The 24,339-nt window shown below is 51.9% G+C and overlaps 2 protein-coding genes across 18 annotated transcripts in view; one reads left to right on the forward strand and one right to left on the reverse strand.

The window, feature by feature from the left end:
• Positions 1-11,348, forward strand: part of GRAMD1B (GRAM domain containing 1B) — a 141,648-nt gene extending 130,300 nt beyond the window's left edge. For all 13 annotated transcript variants that reach the window (XM_055728469.1, XM_027806719.2, XM_055728465.1 and 10 more), the window contains 3 exons: positions 290-397; positions 3,262-3,379; positions 4,056-11,348. In XM_055728469.1, the coding sequence (XP_055584444.1) occupies positions 290-397; positions 3,262-3,379; positions 4,056-4,145 (316 nt within the window). In that variant the 3' untranslated portion in view covers positions 4,146-11,348. The remainder of the gene's footprint in view (positions 1-289; positions 398-3,261; positions 3,380-4,055) is intronic.
• A 23-nt stretch (positions 11,349-11,371) lies between these two features.
• Positions 11,372-24,339, reverse strand: part of SCN3B (sodium voltage-gated channel beta subunit 3) — a 55,750-nt gene continuing 42,782 nt past the window's right edge. The window contains exons 1-8 of one of the 5 annotated variants that reach the window (XR_008735424.1): positions 19,680-20,157; positions 17,967-18,130; positions 16,182-16,407; positions 14,989-15,127; positions 14,287-14,383; positions 13,113-13,785; positions 12,941-13,027; positions 11,372-11,969 (exon numbers count right to left, since the gene is read on the reverse strand). Coding sequence is in view for 2 of the 5 variants with exons in the window: in XM_055728477.1 (XP_055584452.1) it covers positions 14,320-14,383; positions 14,989-15,127; positions 16,182-16,407; positions 17,967-18,130; positions 19,680-19,734 (648 nt within the window). In the remaining 3 variants the exon portion in view is untranslated. Of the gene's footprint in view, positions 11,970-12,131; positions 13,786-14,286; positions 14,384-14,988; positions 15,128-16,181; positions 16,408-17,966; positions 18,131-19,679; positions 20,158-24,339 lie in introns of those variants that run through there. The other 4 variants (XR_008735422.1, XR_008735423.1, XM_055728477.1 and 1 more) reach the window with 4 other exon arrangements.

Genomic DNA, 24,339 nt, shown 5'->3' on the forward strand with positions numbered 1-24,339 from the left:
TTTACCTCTTTCCTCTTCCATTTCCCTCCCATTCAGCACAACCACTCATCCAACCTGTTCTGTCTGCTCCGTCATCCCTGTCTTCCTGTCTGTCTGTCCTCCTTGCTCGCACATTTCTTCCACAAAGTGAAGTTTTGAGTTCTGATCAGCTGGCCCTTACTCAGATTAAATTCCCACTCACCTGCAGTGCGGACCTGGGCCCCAGGCGCCTTCTGAAAGTGCCAGGTGCAACTGGCAAGCAACGGCCTATGAATGCTCCCACTAAACTGACAGTTTTCTTTATTTTCAGTCTGGTGCTGCTGGTCATTCTCAATATGATGCTGTTCTACAAACTCTGGATGTTGGAATATACTACGCAGACGCTCACAGCCTGGCAGGGCTTGCGGCTACAGGAAAGGTACTGTAACGCCTGCTTTGTCTTTGCCTCTTCTTGCATGCTTCCTATGGATGTTAAGAGGCTTTCCCAGAACACCAAAGCTCTGGCCTGTCTTGTAGATTGTTTCCTGTTAGTGTAAAAGAGATGAAGCAGGTAGTTAGCTGAAGCTGTAAGGCTATCAGCATTTCCAGATCCAAAACCACTGAGCAGCTGCAGCAGAAGAGAGAAAGTTAAGACAACTGCAGCTTCTTCCCAGCATCCCACGTAACCGAGGATGCGTTATGCATAGATGTTTTGCAATCTTGGGCCAAGGTTGTTACCTCCCCTCTTTTGATGGCTAAGCTTCCCTCTGTATGAAAAGCAGTGTCTTAGAAGGAATCCTTTGTACTCAGAGGAGGATTTGGTCCTGAGACACAATCAGCTGTTAGGTAAGTGCTTTGAAGGGTATTGGTCCAGGTATCAGCAAGTTGTTAGCGCGTGGGAGGAATGGAGAAACCACGAGGAGGACACAGGGTGCTGCTTAGTGACCTGAGCATTCCCTGGCAGTACTAGATGGCAAGCAGTGAAGTGTGATTGCAGTTTGACATAAGTTTCTTTAATAACTGGTAGCGTTCTGGTAGGCTTTCTGGACACCCTGTTTCCGTGTAGTGTCCACTCGGTGTGTGCCGAGTTGTGCAGAGCTCCGGGCTGTATGGCACCATTTCTCCATGTTGCAGAACGCATGCCAGCAGCCTCCAGCCAGACTGAATTCATTGTTGGGATCAGTCTTTACTGATCCCCCCATCTTGTCTAGGGTCAAAGGCAGCCCTGCCAGTCCGCATTCCCCAGGTGCGCTCCAGAGCACTTCTCTGTAGATGGCATTTACCGCAGTGACCTGATGCCCCGTAGTTGATAGCCAGCAATTCCATGCTTTGAATTCCTTCGGCATTTTTAGGGGACTGCATTTTGTATGTACGTAAGTGCCAGGTATCCTGCCTTGAATAGTCTCTGAACAGTCTCTTCTCAGTCTTCAGAGGCTGAGACCATTCAGAGTCCACTTTACGCCGGTGGTTTTGTCCCCTTTTTGGTTGTACTTTTGCGTGGTCACAGTTGTTCCTTTGCTAAGCTGGGTTTAAATTTAAGCATCCACAACCACGTGCTACCGTCGTGGTGAATTTTTTGATTGATTTGTCTCATGTTACAGGCTGTCTCATTTCTCCTCATTAGTGAAGGGAATTATTATTTTCTTCATAATAGCTCTGCTGCTTTCCCATGGATAGATACATTAAGAGATTTTGCCTGCTTTATCTTCCTCTGGCACTCCTGGTATTTATTTGAACCACTACAATATAGTATTTAAGTACAGGCTTTACATGCTGTTTGTATGCTGCTTGTAATGTGCACTGGCATTACATGGGTAGCTCTATTCTACCAATCCTAAGCACGTAGCCTCTCCACTCAGCCAAGGAAAGCAGTCTTTATTAGTACTAGAGTGTTGACACTAGGATTATTGACCATGGGGAGCAGGTCCATTTTTTTAACTCGTGTTGTTTTTTTAATGTCGTGCTTAATGAACATTTTGGTTTACCTCTCGATCTGGAGCCAGCTGAGCAGGGCAGATGCAAGCACTGACGGTGCTGATGGGGGGATCACCGGGGCTGGGCCAAGGGTAGGATAAATCTGGGTTGAGCAGAGCGGTGCAAGGAGCAGCTGGCAGGGCAGCTGGTCTGCAGCGGCAGCCTACTCTGCCCGTTTGCTAAGGTGAGAGAGGAACAAGTTCAACTATTACATTACATAGCCAGGAAGAAAGGAGGAACCCAAGAAGTGAGTTCCAGCTGCAGATGAGCTCTCACTAACACGGGGACTTCCATGAAGGGGGCTTGAAAAGCTTTATGGCAGCCTGAGATGAGGGATTTCAGCTATGTTAGAAAGCAGCAGAGCCTGAAGTAGGAAAGACGACTTAGCTATCTTGGAAACCAGCAGAGCCCCAAGAGGTAAGCAGAAGACAAAGTAGGAAAGATTTTTAGCTGTGTTGAAAGTAGCATGACTTAGCTGTCTTAACGGGGGGCATGCAAAAATTAAAGAGCCATACCTCTCCTGAGAAACGGGCAGAGAGGGGGACTGCTGCCCTGCCAACTGCCTTGACTCCGCTCCTCGTCACTGCGCTCCTTGTGTCATTCTGCTCGACTGGGATTTATCCTTGTCTCGGCCCAGCGAAGCTCCGGTTCTCCGCTGGCACCGTCCTGGGGCCTGTCGTATGGCCCTGAGTAGCGGCTCTGGGCAGCCAGTCCTGGTGATCCTGCCTCGAGTGCTTGCATCTGTCCTGATTCTGCCCCACTCGGCAGCCTCCAGCCCTGCTCTGGAGGATTAATTGGGCCTGAAGGGAGGAGCTCACCAGCTACACTAACCTGCCGTTAAAGAAAGAGACAGTGCTGCCCATTTGTTCTAACAGACAGAGTGATGCAGCATGTCTGGAAAAGCCAAGACACTGCACAGGGCTACCTGTCCCGGAACATGACGTTGCATTGCACTATTCCCCATCCAGCCGCGGTGCCGTCTCTCAGGACAGACGTCTCCCAGGCAGTGAGAGCACGCTGCCTCCTGTCCTCAGGCTCCCTTCTGGCAAACAGCCCTTCCCTTCCACCCACACTACAACAACTTCTGCAAAAGGCACATCTTTGCTATTCATTAATTATTACAGTTAAGACAGAGCACCACTGTAGGTTGTAATACACGTAGGAAATCAGCAACCACATTTAAATCCACTTTTGCTCAAGAAAACCTGCTCCTCAAGGGTGAAATGATTAGACAGAAGCTGACATGATTTATGTGCTCTCCCAGTCCGCTTTGCTCCCCCCTGACTTCAGTCTCCCTAGATTGACTCTTGCTCATATTTTGCCTGACAGGTTACCCCAGTCTCAGACAGAATGGGCCCAGTTACTAGAATCTCAGCAGAAGTATCATGACTCAGAGCTACAGAAATGGCGTGAGATCATCAAATCCTCCGTGATGCTTCTAGACCAGGTGAGACCGCACGGCCGGGTAGCACTGGGACTAGAGGGCCACCGCGTCTCCCAGCCACCCGCTCGCAGTCCTTCCCAGTTCCGTCGGGTTGTCCGTCAGGTGCGTCACCTCCACTACTGTCTCCCTTGAGATCCGTGTTCTGATGTGGTGGGGGGCAGCAGGTCCCCAGGGCTGGTTGCAGGCTGTCACAAATTCTCGTCACCTCACAGGGTCCACGCACGTCAGGGAGGGAATTCTACAGGGGCAAACTCCTTATATTAGCAGCTCTTGTACCAAGTGTCTGGCATCCGAGTTTGCAAAGCCAGCCTTTCTTACCTCAGCCCTGCATTCCTGCGTAGCTTGTGTGGATGAAGGGGACGCGCCTTGCATGGGCCCGTGGTGGCACAAAGCCGGCGGGGTCAGTATCTGCTCCCGAGAGCTGCCTAGAACATAGTTCATACGGGAAAGCTGCTCTCCTCTGTGCAGAGCGCTGCTTGCCCCTTCTGTTATCTCGGGGAGTGGTCTCTCACGGGCTCCGCTCTTTCCAGTCCCCATTGGCACAGCCCAGCCCTGATGTGCTGCTCCCCAAAACCAGGGGACGATGGTATCGGTACTTTACATGGAAGGAGGGAAGGAAATCCCAAAGCACCCTCACCTCTAGGGTAGCATCACAGTGGAGAAATTTCTTGTCTTGCAGATGAAGGATTCACTAATAAATCTTCAGAATGGCATCGGGTCCCGGGACTTCGGGTCAGATCCAGAGGAGAAACGGAAACGTTTCCACTAACAGGCAGGAATGCAGGAGGCCAGAGGACGGTGTGCAATACGTGTAAATAGGATATATAAATATATATATATAAATATATATATATACAGAATATAAATCTATATATTATATACAGATTTTAAGAGAAAAAAAAAGCCTACGTATCGAGAGGAAGGATTGACCTCCAACACTGGCTGAAATGGAGCGTCTCGGTGGTAGCGTGGCGTGTGCGTGTGTGGGAGGGCTGTGCTCTCCCGGCACTGCGGTGCGCTTAGGGGCACGCCTGAGTGTGCTCCCCTGGGCCTGTGCACCACTTCTGTAATATTCCTGGCTGTTTGTTTGTCTGTCTGTCTGATTTGTTTTTGTTGTTTCAAAGGAAAGCATCAGAGCGAGTGCCCCCCCCAACCCCTGTGCATGGAGGTCCCTGGTTGGCTGTATTTACCTATACATACAAAGGGGACACTGTCAACTTTCTTACCTTGCTGGCTTCAGGGCAGAGAGGTTTTGGCAATCGCTGTCAATCCCTTACAAAACTATTCTGCATTTGGAGAGGAGGCCTCTGGGAGAATTGCTGTAGGTCTATAGAAAGCAGATCTCACTGGCAGTCACCTCCTATACTTCTTGGAGCAGAAGTCCAATTCGCTGTCGTGCCGGCCAGCCTGGTTCAGAGAGCAAAGCACAGAATGTAAATGGCCTGAAAAGTTCACTCCAAACACTAGTTTGCTGCCTCCTCTTATTGATACTGTGTTAATAGGCAAAGTGATGGTGGGGAGGGGAGTATCTGCCTACAAGGTGCATGGGTGGAGGAGAGCCACGCCACAGAAAGCACACTTCCATTCCCTTTGACAGTGTCCCCTTTTCATCTTCTGTAGTTCTCAGCTTTCTCTGTGCTTGGGCCCCTGCCATTAAGCCATCCCTGTGTTGAAGATCTGCATTGGTGCTGAAAGGGTGACTACCTGTGTGACTTCCCACAACAGGGGGAGTAACCCCAACTTATAAAGAAAACCAAAATTAGTATTTATTTGCAACTGTTCCCACTACCCTTATTAGCAAATTTCTCTCCCGCCCCGGGTCTGCGAGAGTATTTTGCTCGTACCACCCAGCCCTTACTTTGTTTTACAAAGTCTGCGGGAAAGCGTTAGGGAGAAAAAGAACAACCTTTCCGTCATGGGGTATTCACATCTATATAGCAGCAAGGCCTCCAGAAGCCCAGGAGAGGCTCGGAAGGGTCAGGGGACCAAAAAAGAGAAAAGGGAGTGTCAGGAGGCGGCAGGATGGATCCGGAGGGTGTGCATGCTGTGAGGCATCTGCCCGCTGACTCTCCTAAGCTGGATCTCGGAAGCATTTGCTCTGTAAGCGAGTGCGCTGGGGGGGCTGTGTTAGACAGCGTGGATTTGTACTTGTTCTAGGGCTAATTCCAGACTCCCAGTAGCAGCTGAATGAGGGAGAGGGGCAGGGAGACGGCGCCGTGTGGTGTACAGCCACCACCGTGCCTGGCTGGCAGGCAGGGTCCTTGTTTGAATGTTTCATAAATGCTTCTGCATCTTACCTAGCTGTGTAGATCAGGTGATATGTGAGGCCCTCAGTCTCCTCGTTGTTCGACACCAGGATTTTTCCACCTTCCAAATGGCAGGAGGGAGTCAGCTGCATATTCCCCATCTGCAAACGGTGCAGTTCCAGCTCACCCATTGTCTCCAGCTCCAGTGGGTGCTGAAAGAGCAGGGGACATAAGGGTGGGCAACTGGTCTTCTTACCTCTATAGCAGAAACTCTTACTGCACGGCTGGGTGGCAGAGTGGAGTGTAAGGAAAACCCTCACAAGCTCCTGCTCGTGCGTTCCAATTAGGGAAAGGTAACGTATGTAGAAGTAACCCCCCGATTTCTCCCAACCTGCCTACAATTTTCATGACCAAGTGCTGAACACATGTCCCACAGAAGACGACTCACATTTGAAGGAGCACGGATGAAGACAGGGTATCAAAAAGACATTTAAGAGTGTGAAAGCAAGGTACAAGTGGGAAAAGCATGCCTCGGCAACTAGAGAGTAATGTGTATTTATGACTATTTATTTAATTTAATGCTGCTGACTACTTCACTGCTCCCTGACTTTTTTCCAGGGAGGCTGCTGAAATAGCTACTGTACAATGAAACTGAGGTGCTAGTGCCCAGGCAGGGCATTCTGTGGCTCATCTTGGGACAGGAGGGCCCCGACTCCCCACTGTGACTTGCCACACTGGCCATGAGTCTTGTTTCCCCATTAGTCACTCCCACAATTACTAAGAACAGAAAAATCCCCCGCTGCCCATCTTCCACTTTTCTAGAATTTAATTCCAAGCACCAAGAAAGAAGAGGGAGAGGAAGCCCTGTGCTCGCCTCCTTGCCCATGCTGGAGAAGAAAAAGGCCACATCTTGAGAGAGAAGCCTGGAATGGGGGTGTCTGCCACCAGGCCCGGGAGGGTTTTGTTACATAGACAGACGTAACCCACCGAGAGGCAAACTCATTTGTCCCAAGGGGGTTGAAAATAAATGCTAGTGATCAGAGGTGGTTTCTTACCGATTTCACATTCTCTTGCTAGTTATGGAGACAAAAAAAAATCCATTCACTTACCTGTGCATCCTTCTTCCTCTGCAGCATTCTTCCAGACTGCTGTTGCGTTAGGTTCGGGATGTTCCAGCTGACGTGGTTTCCTTGGGCTTGGCCCCAAGAGACAGAATTGCACAAGGTTGGTTAAATTAGTGCAAGGCCACGCAGGGGCAGCTGTAACAGACTCAAGCACTAACATTTGTTCTGCCTGCACATCACCTTAAACTGGGTTTAACATGTTTGATAGATTCCTGACACACAGCTACGTTAAATTTTTCATAAAAGAGCACAAGGGTGATGGTCAGCAACAGAACCTTGTAGGTGCCTGCAGGGCTCTTCAGACCAAGGACGGTTTCTCTTTGAGGCCTTAGGTTTCTTTTTGCCACTTGGCAGCAAGTCGGGCTTGGAGCTGGATTGGATTCATGATCTTTTATTGCCTCTTCATTTATCACTGTAGTAATAAAAGAGAAAAAGCCCAAGGTCTTTTTCTTAAGGCAAACCCCACAACAGCGCTATAGCTGAGGGCTTAAACAAAACCTCGGTGTGTTTTCACCTAGATACCTTCCTCTAGAGAGCCAAGGTGGGAATCGCCTGCTACTGCAGTTGAGTCCCAATAGACAGATTAATTCCTTTTGCAGCCACAGACAATTGGGGACCTGTCAGCTTATGATTACATTTCCTGGAGAAATTAGTAACGCTACCTAGAAGCAAGGCCAAGCAACCTGAATAACGTTGCAGGGGGTGGTACTTCTGCCTTCCAGCAGTTAGAGCCCAGCTGGAGTTTGGGCTTCCATAGTCAGGGTTTTGCTGCTTTACTTGCTTGCCTTGCCAGAAATGCCACGTCAGGTGTTTTTACAGCACCTCGCAGACATGTTTCCCCACCGAGTCTCCCCTCTGACCCTTCAGGTGAGCACAGCTGGGGCCTGAGCTGCGCAACCTGGACAACCACAAAAGCAACATTCTTAAAAAAGCATTTCTCCAGCCCAATGTGCAAGCTAATGGCAACAGCTAGTAGCCTGATTCTTGCCAAGACGCTGCCTGTTGGGAGGAGGGAGAAGGGGTGGAAGGCTCACACAAACTGGGAAGTTGATCTGACCTGTTTATATGGGAGAATAATATACTCACTAATCCTAGCCTGATACAATCTTACTGCTGATAAATAGACGCCTTTTAATGATTCTCTTAAAAGAGCTGTTTGGGTTCCTGAGCTCAGAGTGGATTTCAGACCTGGGTGACCGCTATGCAGTCGTGCATTCATAAAGTAGAGCCCAAACGTATCGAGTGCAGCACCTGTGCGTAAAGTCTGTGAAAGACACAAGACAGAGGCTGTGCCAGGTAGTAAGATCGGATCAGAAGCATGTGCCCAAGACGGGCAGTGCGGGGGCTGCACATTCCCCTTGAAGAGAGAAAAGGTACCTGCGGTGGTAGGAATTAAGAGTTAGCTATAAATTAAATAGATAACCATCCTTTTTGGGTGCTGGAGAATTAACTGGTAATCCAAGGCACGCTTCAGTCAGAAAACCTCAGTATTAATACTGATACTGCTGCATAAATATTTCTGGCCCCCTTAAGTCCTTTTGGAGAAAAAAGTCGCATAACTTGGATCTCTGCTACCATCTCTCAGATGCTCTCATCTCTCTTACCGGAGCATGCAAACACCCAGCCACAGCCCCCCTCTGACACCGCACCCTGCCTTCTGCTTCAGAGCTAATAAAGGGAAACTGAAACGATACGCGGCGCCGTTGTTACAGTACGGCCCTGCGCTGAAAGGGGCAAGGCTGCAAAGCAGGGTGCCCTGCTGCGTTTAGAGCCACGGCACAAAGCCGCCTCTGGAATAACGGTGCCTACGTTGTCGTAACCCCTCTCAGAAAGCGTGGTGTGCGCCGGCGGTGCGCTGAGCAGAGACCCCGTGGGTTCCAGCTCACCTGGGTGTAGATGGGGACAGGCATCCAGCCTCCCTGGCTGCTCGGCACTAAACCAGGTAGCCTACATACATGCTTTTTTCCTACCTTTATACGAGAAGGTAGAAATTTGTTTTCCCAATAGTGGCTGGAGACACTTTTGGCCCAGGTACCTGAAACGAGAACTTTGGGATACACCCTACAGTCATTTCTGTGCAGGTACAAAGGCAACAGAAGGTGCCTGCGGTACACTGAGGCAGAGTGAAAGATGGCAGCAAACCTCACGCTTTGGCTTTCTGCACATCAGAAATGCCAACAGAAGGTTTTGGGGAATGCAGCACTTGTGTGGCACATGGCCTTAATCGCTCTTGCGGTAGCTTTGCCTTCGCAGGTATTCCCATCATCATGCAGTGATCCTAAGGCACCTACATAGAGGAGGCAGACAGGGAGGGCAGCCTGCAGCTCGCACCGCCCAGCACTTGGACAGAGTGGCGGGGATAGTTGCCAGCCCTAGAAAGACCAGCCTCAGGTGCAGGGAGCTGTGAAACAGAGGTTAGTGGCAGACGTTCTGGGGAAGTACATCCCTCCTGGCTCGTTAGATGGGTCTCTCCATGCTATCAGGAGTGGGAAAACACTTGGGACTCCTGTTCCTGTCGGGTTCCTTCACATGGCCACAGCACAAAGCCAGCGTGTGGGTTGATGTCTATGAAAAACCCATCTGTGAAGGCAAGGTCCCGTCTCCAGCCAAGTTCAGGGATGTGGGAAGAGGCTCTGTCCACAGCGTGGCTCAGTTGTAGCGTGGCAAACATGTCAAGTACTCCTCTGCCGCTGGTGTGGAGCTGCTGTGCTCCCGACAGGACCTCACCCTGTGTCCTCGGAGCGTTTCCGTGGCGCTTGCTGAGCTCGCCGCCGAGACCAGGAGCGCTCTGGCAGTGTGCGTCTGCTTCTCCCAGGACAGAAACGAACCACTTCCTTAGAGGTGGGCCTTTCTGGTTCCACAGCACGTGGAAAAGCAGTCGGTAACAAACATTGTACATCAGCAGCGCCTGGCTCAGGGGAGGCAATTCTGTCCCGTCTGTCCCTGCAGCTCCTGGCAGACCAGCGTGTCCCGTGCTACCTGCTGAGCTCCAGAGAGCTCTTGCCGACAGGATCGCTGCCAGCCTTGCTGCCACTGATGGCTTTCATGGCGCAGTGACCTGAACTCTGGCTTAGTCTTTTCAGACACTTTTGGCCCTAGTTAAAATATTTGGCAGGGGCTTGCTTAAAACAGTGCTCGAACCGGAGCCTCCAACCAAAGCACCCGAGGTAAGTGGCTCACAGAGCGCTGGCATCACTGTAGGTCCAGGATGCGCCCGTGCCGGCGTTGTGGCCCTCTCCCCCCGCCTGGCATGCTTCGATCTCTGTGCTTCACAGTCTCCACAGCATGAGGCTCTCTGTGCCATAATACCTTTCTTTTTCTAGACGTGCACACCGGCCAAATAATCTCCTCATGTCTTGATCAACTGCCGATTGAGATTATTTCCCGAACTAGCCAGACAGCACGGGCTTGTCTCTGAGCATGGACCCGTGGTGTGCCATGCCCTCCTCTCCCCCCTGTCTTGCAGTGCTTGTTAGGGCTTTTCCCTCTCCCCTCACACCTTCGCTGCCGGACAATCATTCCCTGTCATAGGAGGACTGACCTGGTGCTGTCCCTGCTCGCCTTTCCTTGCCGCAGTCTGTATGCTCTTTAAGTGAATGTGTTTTGGTTTGTTTTTTTTTTTGTTGTTTTTGTTTTTTTCAGTAGGGAAAAGAACTTCCTTCTGCTGAAGGAATTAAATTTGCACATGGCTCAGGGAGGTACCTCCTCTGGCCGTTTCTGTTACCTCACTCATTTAGGCCAATTCCATTGCTAACATTCAATGGCCACCTTCCCCAACCCAAACTCCGAGAATAGTTAGGGAATGAAACCAACGTGCAGCTCAGGTTCTAGAGCCATTCGGTTGCGTCTCAGTTTCGGCCCCGTCTGCCCCAGCAGCATTGGGATGTGGGAGAGCAGCTGTTGCAAAGCGGAGGAGCCTGTGCCACACGTGCGCCATTCCCCGTCCGCACGAGCCCACCACCCCTGTCACAGCGCTTAACAGAGCAGAGACGGAAGCACTAACCTGGCTCTTGGCCCCGCGAGGTCAAAGGGAGGGAGAAGCAGCAGAACCGTCGCAGCCACCCAGGAGTGGCATCGTGTGGCTGTGGCACCTCCGAGACGTTGCCATTCTCCTGGCGGTTCAGCTCCCAGCACATGCTCCAGGGCTGGATAAAGCTGCTAAAAACCTGGAGTGTGTTCTCCCCACCTGAGGCCCTGGATCCTGCAACCGCTGTTGCCGTGCGTAACTGCGGATCAACGAGGATCGCCTCGCTTCACGTCAGCAAGGAATGGGAGTGGGTTGTACGATCACCTGTAGGCACATGCTTCCCTTCTGGATCGCACTGCCGGAGCCCAGGAAGCAGGGGGCTGGTGGCCACGGATGCGCCAACGTGAACTCTGGGGTGGGGTGGGGGAGGAACCGTGGTTTTGTTTTAGGAGTTGTCTAACTGTCACAAACTTTGCGCTGTGCGCAAAATGCAGTAAAATGATAATGAAACTTACCTGCTAGAACCTAGGAATTGTCAAGGCTATGCAGCCAAAACTTAATGTAAAGTAGCTAGTACAATGGAAGTACGGTATAAATTAAAAAAGAAAAAAATATCTATCAAACAAACAGCGCAACTCGTGAGTGTTTCGTTCTTTTTATTATCCTGCCTATTCTAAAGTCTCTTCTGTCATTTTCAAATACAGAGAGAGTCTTTTCAGAGACCAGTCAGGACCATCTCTTCCAGGACACAGCCTGCCTTGAACACCACCTGTGAAAAATCCCAGATTTCTGTCTTTTCTATTTTTTCCTAGGAGATTCTTGAGCAAAATTTACACACCATTTTTCTCCTGCCTAGAACAACACAGGGCAATAGTCAGATCTGTTTGCAGGAACTGGAAAAGTGAAAGATACATCCCAAAAAATGCATCTTGAGAAGATGCGTGTAAGATACTGGAAGGTACAGGACTAGAGGACGGCCCTTCTTTACCACCTGAGGTAGCTCTCAAGAAGTTCTTAGTTTACTCCTTTTTCGACTTCACATTATGACACCAAAGGGTTTATCAATGCTTCACGGGGACTAAGGAGGAGAGTGGAAGTGGGTGAGAGGTTACGTGACCTTACCTACACGTCACCGTGGGCATCAATGCTGTGGTCAGTGATGGAAACTCTGGAGTTACAATCTAGTCCCTCCTCTGTTGCTGTGGGTTTAGAGTTCGGAGTATGCCCCAAACTGCCCTGAGGCCAGGCAGGTTGGCCTAGGGAAAATGAAGACATCCAGCTGGAGCAGAAGAGGAGCTGCTTTTCCCTTTTTAGATAGTAGGTTTGACAGAACTGGTGCCCAGACTACAAGCGTGCTTCGTCTGGAAAATGCCCTCAAGTTGCCAGACTTGGCTCGGCGCTCGAGAGCGAGCCTACTGTGAAGCCTGCATTGTAGTAGTTTACTGAAGTTGACACCCACTCTAAAAAAGGAATTTTGAACAACTGCCAGTTAGAAATCTGGCCTGGGCCCGACTGACTTATTTACAAATGGAGTAATTTCTGTGATTTTAGCAACACATAAAAAGCAGCAGAAAAAAGCAGGGGAAATTCCATAGACGGGCAGCATGCCTTGATTCACAAGCACTTTGTAACTATTTAAAAGCAGTCAGTGTAGCAAAATTTGTCAACTCTTGCAAGCAGTATAGGCTCCATTGCAGCAGGGATGTAACAGCTATATGCTGTATGAAGAACACAAACCTTCCCCCGGTTTGTCTTAAGGTACAATTCCACCCCGGGCCAATGTTTCTGCCTTTTTTTTCCTCCTTGTAATCCTAGCTGTTGAGCTCAAGTGATCTACACTTGAGGCCAGAAAACAATTTTTATTCTGCTTAATCCACTACAATTGAAAAAGTAAGTTTGCATAGGAAACATTGAATTTAAAGCACGATTCCTGTGCAGCAGCGGGTCATTTACGATGAATGCTGACTATTCAAACCAGGGACTAATTCTCACAAGAAAAAAATTACGATTAGCTAGGAAAAAGTAAGTGCTTTCTGCCTGTTCCCCTAGGTGGTGCTACACTACAGCATGAGAAGACCATCGCAGCTACAAGGAGGAGTACTACCATGTTACAGAGCTCTCCGTCCTTTTCCTGGGAGGGCTGTGCACCCCGTTTGCCTTCCTTGCCTACTCGCACCAGGCTATCTTCCTTTCAGGGGGTTTCCCCAGAAAGAGGTGAACCGCATACCTTGTCCTGCGGGCTCGCCTGTTGTTGTAGAACGTGGCTCCGCAGGTTATTCCTATCACTGTGTCTCTGCCAGCTTGAGGAGTAAACCTGCTAGGCAAGGCAAACGGAAGGAACTAAGAATTTTGACGCTTACTAAACAGAAGGGGCGGGTATGGGGGATTCTTATACTTACATCGTATGGCCTCCCAAAGTAGGAGTACTTCAGGATCTAGATTCTCAGTTCCCTCCTTCAGAGGCAAGTGTGAACATGGCACAGGGACTGATCCTTCCTACTACGCATTTGCAACAATTCTAATGCGTTACAGTCCTCATCCTACTCTGCCTGTGCACGGGCAGCCCAAGGTCCAGAGCAACTTACCAAGCAACAACTAATTAATTAAATTCTTCCTGCTTTAACATCAGTGAGACTGCTTGGGCTGTAATGTATGGCGGAGCATCACCCTAAGATGACCTCATTCCCAGTCCTGCAGGTCAGAGTGACATGACATACATACCCTTGACCTCTGCAATGGAGAACTAGCATATTCAGCAAATAAAGGTGGTGGTGACAGCAGCTAAGAAATGACACTTAACATTTACAAAGCCATTAAGGTGATGATGGGACTGAAACTTGAGAAGGAGCCGTGCTGCCCACACCCCTGCCCTTTGCTCAGCATGCTTCAAAAGACGAGTCCTTTAGCAAATGGGCAGGCAGCTCAGAATGGAGTCATGAGGCCAGAGTCAAGGCTGTACAGAGTCCAAGGCAAATGGAAGAGAATTTACACTTCCCCGTAATTCCTCCCGACGGCACAGAGCTCCCCCTCAAACCTGGCTGGCATGACGTGGTCCTTCTGTCTTCAGAGCTCCTGCAAGTGAGAGAATTCCTCTTGGAGCGCGAGTCGTTTGACCGTACTGAAGCGAGGACTGCGATATAATTAGTACAATAACTGACAGGATGTGAACAAGACTATCAGAGGCCTAGATTTTGCTCTTTTGTACACAAAGCCCTCCCTAGCAGACACCTCCTGTGGGGACAGTGCCCGTACGTTGTCCCGAGCCCAGCTCCCCATCTACAGGGGACAGTGACTGTTCCCAGCTCCACAGGAACAGGCAAAGGAGGAGTAATTGCGTCATGGCCTGAAAACGAACACGTGTGCCGATTAGGGGACTGAAGTAGTATTACTACACCCACCAACTGTATTGCTTCTGAGGTCACTGGGGAAGCTCCAGAGAAGGAGCATGGCCAGACTCCAGGAGTCTCGTTCCATCCACCTTTCCTCCACAGCCCCACGCACGCTGAACCCACCGCGCTGAGGCTGCAAGGTTGGCAAATGCAAGCAGCGGTTGACGGTTTCCTCATGGCCTACCTTGGTGCCGTTCGTTCTGCTGACTCCTCTCCTCTACTCCTCCACAGGCACGGCACAGTTCTCCTTGTTTTCCGACGGAATCGCAAGATAGTCTGTCCTGCAGTTGGAGGGAAGGAGGGAAGCGTAACCTCAAGTGCTGCAGTGCAAAAACCAGTTCAGGTCCGTTCACCCTTACAGAGACACTAAATGCCTCTAGGTATCTCTAAGGTAACAAATATCACCAGTAGAAGATGCTCGCAGTAGGGAACTCTCCTCGGCGTAGTCAGGAGCAGACACCGAGTCTTCCCTACTGTAAAATCCTACGCATGCAGCCATCCTACTGCATCCAAAGAGCACCCTGATCCAAGCCAAGTACGTAAAAAGATGGGAACGGGCCAGTATGAAAATGGGAACATCTCTGCTGTGTCAGTTGTGTCTGTGAGTCAGAGCTCTGAGCGCAGCCCTTCCAGGGGAGCAGCTATGTGCAGTTCAAACCAGGCCACTTGGGCATACCGTGCGCTGTGGCCACGCTCCCTGCCTGGTGCATTGTGCAAGCGCACCATCTCCTTTGGTACTCCTAAACATTGCAATGATTTCAGACACAGCAAACAGCAGCGAGAAACGTGCAGTAGCTCAGTTCAGTCTTCTTGCAGCCTGATCTGGACTGAGACATGCAAAGAAACCTCGCGGAACCGCTAGCATCTCGAGAGATTTCACACTTACGCATTTTCCTGGGCAGCCTCCTCCGCCTTGGAGACTTTCCTGTAGCAATAGACCATTTCTATCAGTAGCCACAAGGTGAGGAAGACCAGCAGAATATACATCATAATTTCAGAGATGACCGAGGTGAAGTCTTCTCCAGCTGTTAAGAAAACAAAATAATCTCAGATCATTTACATGCAGCTATTGGAGCACAGCAGCTCCACTGACACTTTCTACCCTCGTGACATCCTTCCTAACCCACCTTGCCAGAGATACCCAGGTGCCACTACACTGTGAGGGGGCAAAAAAGAGGGAACAGGCGAGGCTGCCAACAGGACATGCCAGCAGCAATCCCACTGCGCGTTTCCAACTGAGTCAAACATGCACAGGCTCGCATGTGCCTTGTGTTCTCTGCCGCCCACACATTCATACAGGCTGCTCACCGTTTGCTCACCGTTAGCCTACCTCGCCTTCACACTGCTTCCTTTGTGTATTCTACTCGCTGGTGTTACCTGACTCTATTGTGCCGCCAGTGATTTGAAAGAGATCAAAACACAGAGATGCTTATGGGGAAGAAGGGAAGGGAAGATGCATCAGAAAAAGATGAGGGCTAAAAGCTCTTGTACCTCTCTGAAGAAAGCAGCAGAATTCCCACTGATTCCTAACAAGCCCGGATTTCAGCTCTGAACTGAGCAAAACCAAGACAAACAGAAAGGCAGCACCGCAAAGGGAAGGAGGAACTGGGAGAAGGTGGAAGCAAAAGACTGGTATCAAAATGGAGGCTGAGTCGTTCCAAGAGGGAGGGGGTGGAAGCAAGGAAACGGGCGCTGCGGGTACCCTGGCAAAGGCTGTGCTGCAGCAGCCTAGAGCCACTGGTGAGAAGCCAGCGTTCTGAGCAGAGAAACTGGAAACCCCTGCTCGCTTCTTGTGCCTGCCCAGCTGTTCCCAGCTGGTGCCCCAGCCTGCTGAGCTTATTGTACCTTCCCACACTCGCACACAAAGGCTCTGAGCCTAAAAAGAGGACGCAGCAGGCAAACAAAACGCAGGTCTTTTCTCCTGAACCCTGTGTAGTGTTTGTTGCGGGCAAAGACAGCCACAATTATCTGGTAGCTCGGTCACCGCTCTCCTGCAATGCAATGAAATAAACTACATCCCTGGATGACGACGCCCACGGCGCGTTAAGGCACAACACACTTTCTGCCAATCCTTCATACCCTCCTCCACCACGGTGAGGTGGATCTCTCTGGAGCTTGTGAAGAGAGGCCGGTGAATCTCAAAGTCAAACTCCCGGGTGATGTTACAGGTGTAGATACCAGAATCGTTCAAGGTCACATTTAACACACTGATGGATACATCCTGCATGTCTTTACTCCCATTCCACTGTAACCGACCACTGAAGCGGCTTGGAAATTCATGGTTTGTTTTCCTGTACTCATAGATCTGTGAGGAAATGTGAAAGGGTATTCTGATTAATCACCGACTCATTATCTCTGACAACAACACAGCATATGCAAGGAACATCATCATTGTCCTGAGCTACACACATGTGTGTTCTGGGCTGTGGCTTCCTTGGTAACAGCAGCTATTCATATTCTATCACCCTTTACCTCAATTATCTCAAGAGTACTTTACACAAAACAGAAAGCCAAATTATCTCCATCACAGAGGTAGAAAAACAAGGCACTGAAAAACTGAGACACGTGGACAATGACACAAAAGATCAGCAACGGAACTAAAAAATAGGATATTGCAAGTCTTTGTGCCTAACCTGCACATGAGATCATCTTAAGAAGGAACCACAGAATAAACGTGGCAAAGACAAATGGTCATTTTTGGTAGGCCCTGGGATATTCAGGTGAAATGCAAGTGTTGCCAGATAAATATGACAGCGTGAAAATGGTGCATCAGAAGGACAGAGCTGGGGTGGCTTTCACAGACCTAACCTTTTCTAAGTTTCTGGCTGACCACAGTCCCCATCATTAAACTGCCCGCCCCAGCTCAGTTTCATTAGCGGGCTTTGGGTCACTGCAAGGGAATTCCCATCTCATTCCTTAGCACGGTCCCTTCAGTTCTCAGACAGCAGGAGAATATTTGTCATCTTGCCTGGCCCTGCTCAACCAGCATGAAACGCTACCACTGACCTAACACTTCATACTCAGATAAAATAGCTAGAAAGAAATGTGTGCACTCAAGCTTTATCTTACTCTCTGTTTTACCATTCTTTCTTGAATTCCAGTTGCCCCTCATCTGTACGGTGCCTGTTCTGATTCACTCTGAAAACGAGTTTTACCTTTTCCTGACAGGGATCCTCCCACAGTCAGGATACCACTGCTTTCTCTGAGGCAAAAAGAGGCAATTCCTCTCCTGCAGATTTATTGGAGCCCAATTTAACCTCCAAAGAACAGCTCTGGGATTCAGAAGTGTCCTAAGAAGGAAGAGGTGGCCAAGGGTACCAGGTGTCACTCCATACTTCTGTTTCCCTTCTTGATTTCCTCACACACCAGATTTCACGTATTCAAGGAATGGAACCGGACACTTGGCATTCACGTATATACAACCCCAAATGTTTGAACTCGACAACAGATTCTGGTTTTTCCTGCTATGAGTTCCTGCTGTGCCCAAGTGTGGAAATGAGCTAAGCGGGGAAAAGACACTTTAGTTACTGCTTAGAGTTGGTGCTGTGGAAGCTCTGGGTGAAAACGCTGCAAAAATTGTGAAGATCTGCAGCTTAGAGCTGAACTCCAAGCTCGTCTCTCCTCTGTGATACAAAACCAGCCTGCTGGCATTTCTAGGGACTCTGAATGAGAACGTGGCAGAAAGCTTCAGTTCGTATTTGGGTCCCTCTCCTTCCCCGAATACAGCCTTCCTTAGGGATCCTGCCGCAGGACAAACTTACGCTCTCACATAAATACCTTTTGGCTTCTCCCTCATGAGTTCACTGGACTGTGTTTCACAGTAAGACCTATGAAAACACGGGCTCAGCTACCAAACATACATACAGGTTCATCTTTTCCACCCTCCGGCCTGTAGAACCATTCCACCACCGTGCTGGCTGTGACCTCTTCCCTCTTCATGCAGGAGATGCAGAGCAGCTTCATGTGCGTTCCCTGGACAGCCTCTGTTTCTGATGGAACTTCAACACAGACTGCTGAACAAAAACCAGCTAGGGAAAAGGATCAGCAGAGAAGAAGCATAAGACAGAATTAGAGAGACGTCGGTGATCCACATCTCAGCATTTATGATCACATGGTACCTGATGGAAAGTGGAAAGCCATTCGATTCATTACTAGTACTGTCTGACAACAGGTTAAGTCTCAAATCTTACCAAGCTTCCTTTGCTGAGATAGAAATAATTCATAATAATTAACAGAGAGTGGTCGCTTCATGCAGATTTACCTCTCCTGTATCTGCTTTGCCACAACTTTAGTTTTTTCCATAGTAATTGATGCCACTTTAGAGGCATTGTTCATTCTCTCCCATGCACGCGGAGCATGCTTCTGTTACAGTAGCAGTTGCAGGCTAGTGTGATAGAAAGGCAGAATCCAAGCACGGAGGACCAGCTCGCCCTTTGTGCTGGGAGGCCTGGATGTTTTAATCTGGCAACGTGCTCAAAACAAGCAGGGAGGCCTGACCGCCCTTCCTGTCTCGAGGTCTCATAAACACTACTGGAACCAAGGGGCTCGGGTGGAGTAAACCTGGCAGCGGGAGGAGTTACTGGGTTTACACGCATTCCTGTTCAAAACGCTTCCAATCTGATCGGTGCCAGTACTGGCAACTCTAAAATACCGCCCGCCCAAACAAGACAAAAATCATTTGTCTGTGAAGCTACAGACTCGCTAAGAAAAGGAATGCTGCAGCACATCTCGGACTAAATCCCTGCCGACGTTTGTGCCCTGGGCTAACCCATACCGGGTTCTGCCTGCCCGAATCTGTCTCCGAAGCCTCGAGTGTGGCTCACTGGACACTGCTGACTTCGCTGGCTGCTCCCTCCTCCCCAGCCCGAGGTACCATTAACCCGCTCGCAGCACTGTAGCATCCCAGGACCTACCCTGGAGACAGCCAGGTTCCAATTCTCCCGTACTACCAGTGCCACGGGTAGCACCAGTTTGCTGGGAGAAATAAGGAAGCAGCTACCGGATCCTGCTTTACTCTGGTTCAGTTAGATACGCGCAGGGAGATACGGCCCACCCAGGGCTGTAGGCAGACGCATGCATCGAATAGAGCTGTACAGGCAAAGCTGACCAACCTTCTCTCGGCTGCAGAAGAAAAACTGATCGCGATAAAGCGTTTACTCCAGTTTATGTAGAGTGCACGGAAAACTAGCACTGGCACGCACGGCCAGCTGGTTTGCACATCCTCCCCGAGGCAGCTAAATGCCAAATTACGTTGCAAATTTCAAAGCAACAACGAACAAGACACAGCACGGAACTTGCACGCGTATTAAAGCGGCGCTTTGTGCCCTTAGTCTGCTTCGCAGGAACGTATTTCCCCTGCTCGTATCAACTCCCTTGCATTCACCCGAACTCCGCAGGAGCGGGATTTCCTTCTCTCGTAAGCAAAAAGGCCACTTCAGGGGCCGGTGCCGGTGGCAGCGACTGGCTCGGGGTGCCGGAGGGGAGTCCCCGGCCCGGGATGCCGGCGGGGAGCCCCCCGGGGGGGGGGTCCAGGCCCGGCGGGGAGCGCGGCCGGAGCGGAGGGAGCGGAGCACCTACCCCAGAGCACCAGCGCGGCCGAAGACGCGCAGAGCAGCCTCGGCAGCGCAGCCATTGTTGGGCTCCGGGAGCGGCTCCCGGTCCGGCCCGCAGCTCCCGCGGCGCCGCCGCTGCTCCCCGCCGGCCCGGCGCAACAGGGCGGCCCCGCCGGCCCCCCCGGCCGCCCCCGCGGCGCGCAGGGAGCGGCAGCACCACGGACAGGGCCGCGGCCGCGCAGGGCGCGGGGAGGGGCCGGGGCGCGGAGCAGCAGGTGGCTGCGCGGCTCGGCTCGGCGCGGCTCGGTTCGGCTCAGTGGCAGCCGGCGGCTCTTTGTTCGGCGGCCCGGCCCGAGGGAGCGCGCATCGCTGCGCGGGGGGCGCAGCTTCCCTGCGCGGCGCGGCCCCGCGAACGTCTGCGCGGCGCCCAGCCTAAGCCCGGGCGGGGGGCACGGCCCGCGGCAGGCATGCGCGGCCACCTCCTCCCTCCCTCCCCCGGCCCCAGCCCCGGCCCCGGCCCCGGCTCCTCCCGGCAGCGGGGCTCGGCCAGCAGCGAGCGGGGCGGCGCGGCCCGCGCGGGGGGCAGGGCTCGGGCGCCGGCCGGAGCGCAGCCGAGGGGGGCGAGCGGGGCGAGCGGCAGCGGGGTCACGGCGAGGCCGCCGCCTCTAACCCGCTTAGCGCCGGGCTGAAGGTCACCGCCGGGAATTACCGGGAATTACCTCGCGTCCCAGCCCGGCTGCCGGCGGCAGGATGCCAGCCGCGGGCCGGGCTTCCTCGGCTTGGCCGGGGGCCACCGCGCCCCGAGGGCTTCTCCGGCCCCGAAGGGCACAGGGGGCAGCGGGGGCACGGCCCGCAGTGCTGCTGACCGCGCTGCCTCGTCCCGCAGCACCGGCTCCGTAAGGCACGATCCGTGGGATCAAACCTGGCCGCACGGGCAGCTGGTGGTGCTGAGACCCACCCAGACGGAGCAAAGGGCCGGGGGAAGGCAGCGGCCCTGAGCCCACAGCCCCCACGGGCTGAGCCAGGCACGATGCTGCCAGTGCTGGTCACCGCCGCAGCCCGGTGGCCCCCACTGCGCCTGGCAGCGGGGCTCGGTGCTCAGGACACACGTGTGCCGCCTGGGCCCGGCCACAGAACAAAGCCAACCCAACGCTTTAGACATCATCAACTCCTGTTCGTACCAGCAAGCTGCATTCATCGCCTGCCATGCACACACGCAGAGCCACCGCCTCCACGTCACCCTGTGGAGCTCCTGTGACAACTCCAGGTCACTCCCACCCAAGGGCATCTTCCCCATTCCTTGTTCTGCTGCATTTCACTCACTGCACAGGCCGCTGCCCTGTGCCAACCCCCAACGCTTTTGCAGCCTGGACTGACCAAAGCCCCGCGCTGGCCAGTGGGGTTCGCTGGCTGGCCCCGCTGCTCCGAGGCTGCTTCGGGCAACTGCGCGCCCCTACCAGCAAGTTACCCAAAGAAAACACCCGCTTAGCATAGGTCCAGGAGCCAGGTGTGAGTATGGAGACCAAAAGCTTGTAAGTCAGTGGCCCGCAGATACCCATTCCCCCCTTAGAAGCCATCCATCATGAATATCCAAACCTTAAACCCCGATTTTTCCCCACAGGGAGACAAAACAGCAGCCGCGATACCCAGAGACGAGGGAAGGATGTAGCCTCCCTCGTTAAGCCCCTTGCTGCTCTCCCATTGCCCCTTGTGATATCCACAACAACCCAACAAAGGGAGGGATAAGCCACTGGATTTGCTCCTAACTCTTCCGGAACAATCCAGCCCGTGTGTGGCAGATGAGTGCTGATGGTGGGTTTTTTATAGACACAGGAACTACTGGACAACGGCCCCAGCTATCTCATTTGACAACCACCTGTCTCACGGAGTACAGTGGAAATCACATCTGTTCCCAGGAAGCCAGGTGCACTGCCAGAAAACACGGGGCACGGATCAGCAGAGCTGTACTGTTTGTGCTGCCGCTGCTCTAATTACATCTATTACGGAGCATCCTGCCAGGGAGGGGAGAGAGGGTCTGAGAGGATTAAGAGGAAGCAGCAGCTCTACAACACCGATTCAGTTGGCAGCTGCTGCCCGACCCTTCAACCCCCTTCTACTCCTGCCCTGCAGTGCCGTGGTGCTCCTCCAGGTAGGAGCAGGAGCCCTGTTCTCCTCTAACCCCGGGCACTCCAGAACACACCTGCCCACCAATTTACATTATAGCGATAAACAAACATCCTAAAAAAGTAACGAGCTCTCCCTCAGAATCACTCACGTACAGACCTCAAGCGCTCCGTGCTGGACCAGCGTTCCAGCTGCTATCTAAAGAAGGGAAACTGGGCCAAGAGGTGAAGACAATCTCTGGTGAAACTGGGTTTTGGGTGGATGGTAGGACAAAAAGCCATAGGTCAAGGCAGCAAACAGAGCTCACACCATCTCCCCCAGCCCTGGAGAAGTTTATTCTTCACCCAGAGCACGTTTCGTGTACTACAGACAAAAACAAAAGTGATTTGAAATAAATACTTGTAGTCTCTGCATTTTATTGATCTGCCAGAATCGGTTGGGTTTGGGTTTTTTTTTGTTTGGTTTTGGTTTGTGGGTTGGTTTTTTTTGTTTGTTTGGTTTGGTTTTGTTGGTTTTTTTTTTTAAGAAAAACTTCTCTGGACTTAGGGATACTGGGTGTTTTTCGAATAAAAGGATAAGATAATTTCATTCTTGCTAGAATCTGGGCTTAGCTGGGAACCACTCCAACATCTCCATGTGCCTGTTTTGAATGGGCAACAAACCCAGCCCTCCTCAGGAAAACTGTCAAAGAAATGGAATGCCACACTGGGAGCCTGTTTCAATTTTCAGCCCTGGCGTGCTGTACAAGAGATGGAGAGCCCATCTTCTCCAAACCCACCATGAGGCTGCCCCACTGCTCCTTCTTGCCCCAAGACAGCCCTGGGCACCCCAGTGAGCAGGCTGTGGGCAGGGTGAAACCTGTAGGGTGCAGGATGCTTGGCACTGCAGAGCCCTCAGCCATTTTGGCACTCCAGGGGAAACGGTGAAGGGGGCTGAACGTTGGGAGAGAGAAATCTTGAATGCTGCAAGCAGCAGCCCAACTTATCATGCAGGGGTTGCTATGGCAACCCACCCAGTTCATGCTTCACAAGGGGGAAAAAAAGGGGGGGGGGAAGGCTGGCACTTTTGCACAGGCACAACAAGACGAGGAGATAAAAATAATTTCAGCACCCTGCCCCCACTAATCCGTCACTCCTGTGGTCCTGGAGCCAGGCTACGGGAGTGGGAACACAAACCCTGCCTGCCTGGCTGCCCTGTGACAGCCACCGCGGCCGCTGCCTCTGCCACCCGCAATCACAGCACCGCATCACAGCACCGCACTTCAGTGTGAGCCTTCCCTCTGCTGTGCAGCTAAACACCAGCGATGCTACGGGCACCCTCCTGACCGCCAGGAGCCAGCACGGACCTGCCACTGCTCCCAGACAACCGTCCCCACCTCAAGGCCACCAGAGCTGTGCAACAAGCAAACAACAGCAGTGCAATCCGCCGATGCACAGCTGCTAGAAGGAGAGCATGAAAATGAAGCGAGCAGCCTTTACACTTGCTCACTGCTGCTCCCACAGAGCAGCCTCGAGCCGGTATGAAACCAGTAATGGTTTGCAGGAGAAATCTTACAGAATAATGCATACCAATTTAGCAATGTTGAATTTAATAGAAGGCGGCATTCTTCCCACGCACCTTAAAAACCATTCCACAGCAATCTACAGCAAGGGAAGACTTTTCTAGTTGCCTTTACAGGGTGCCTGGAGGGTTATAAAAGCTCATTCAGTTTTCTCTTTTTCACACCCAAGTTTTAAAACGCATTCTCCGTGTAGCTGCCAACTTCCAGAGCCTCATCGTATGCTCTGAACTACAAACAACTCCAGCTATACTCTGCACATCTTTGCATCTGCAGACCTACATCTGCAGCTGACGCACAGCTCCCCGTGCTGGGGACTAGGTCTGCCGTCTTCAAGCGCCCCTAGCCCCAGCTGCACGCCCTTCTCACACCGCCCCGATACTCAAGAAGGTCGGCCCCCGTTTATGCTCCTAAGATGCAGGTACCCAGAGTGGCCCAGCTGTCCTACGTGCCCTCTCTGCACAAAGCAGGCAGGTATTTTGTGTTGTGTTGTTTTTCCGCCAGATCTATTTCTCCAGGCAATGTAACGAAGCGGGGTTCCCCTTGCGCATACCCCTACGGTTCCTGAAAGCTCTGCTCCGTACTGAGCCACCGCTCTGTTTGCTGTCACACGCGTGCTGCAGGACCTCCCCCCACTGTATATAGATCATGCACGTTCCCGATGTACTGCTCCTGCCTGACCTGGCTTAGCTGCCTCCTTGTGCCTGCAGAAGATGCCAGCTGACCACCACAGCCTCTGTGGCGGATGGGCAATGTTCTCACCCTTTAGCCAGCTGCTTTCACCGAGGAGCCCCTTTGCCATCAGAGATGGCAAAGGGGCTCCTCCTTTACCTCCCAGAGAAAACAGAAGCTGCCCAACACGCCTCTGTTTATCCTTGGCTCCGAGAACTGTGTTCCCTTCAGGCCTAAGAATGAGGAGGATGGGATGTGAGCGTCCTCCCCTCTGTGAACTGCCCCCGCCAGCAGGCAACCTGAGCTGTGGCTGAGCCTTCAGTGCTCTTCA

The sequence above is a fragment of the Falco cherrug genome, chromosome 17 (genome assembly GCF_023634085.1).
Source record: "Falco cherrug isolate bFalChe1 chromosome 17, bFalChe1.pri, whole genome shotgun sequence".
NCBI classification, from domain to species: domain Eukaryota; kingdom Metazoa; phylum Chordata; class Aves; order Falconiformes; family Falconidae; genus Falco; species Falco cherrug.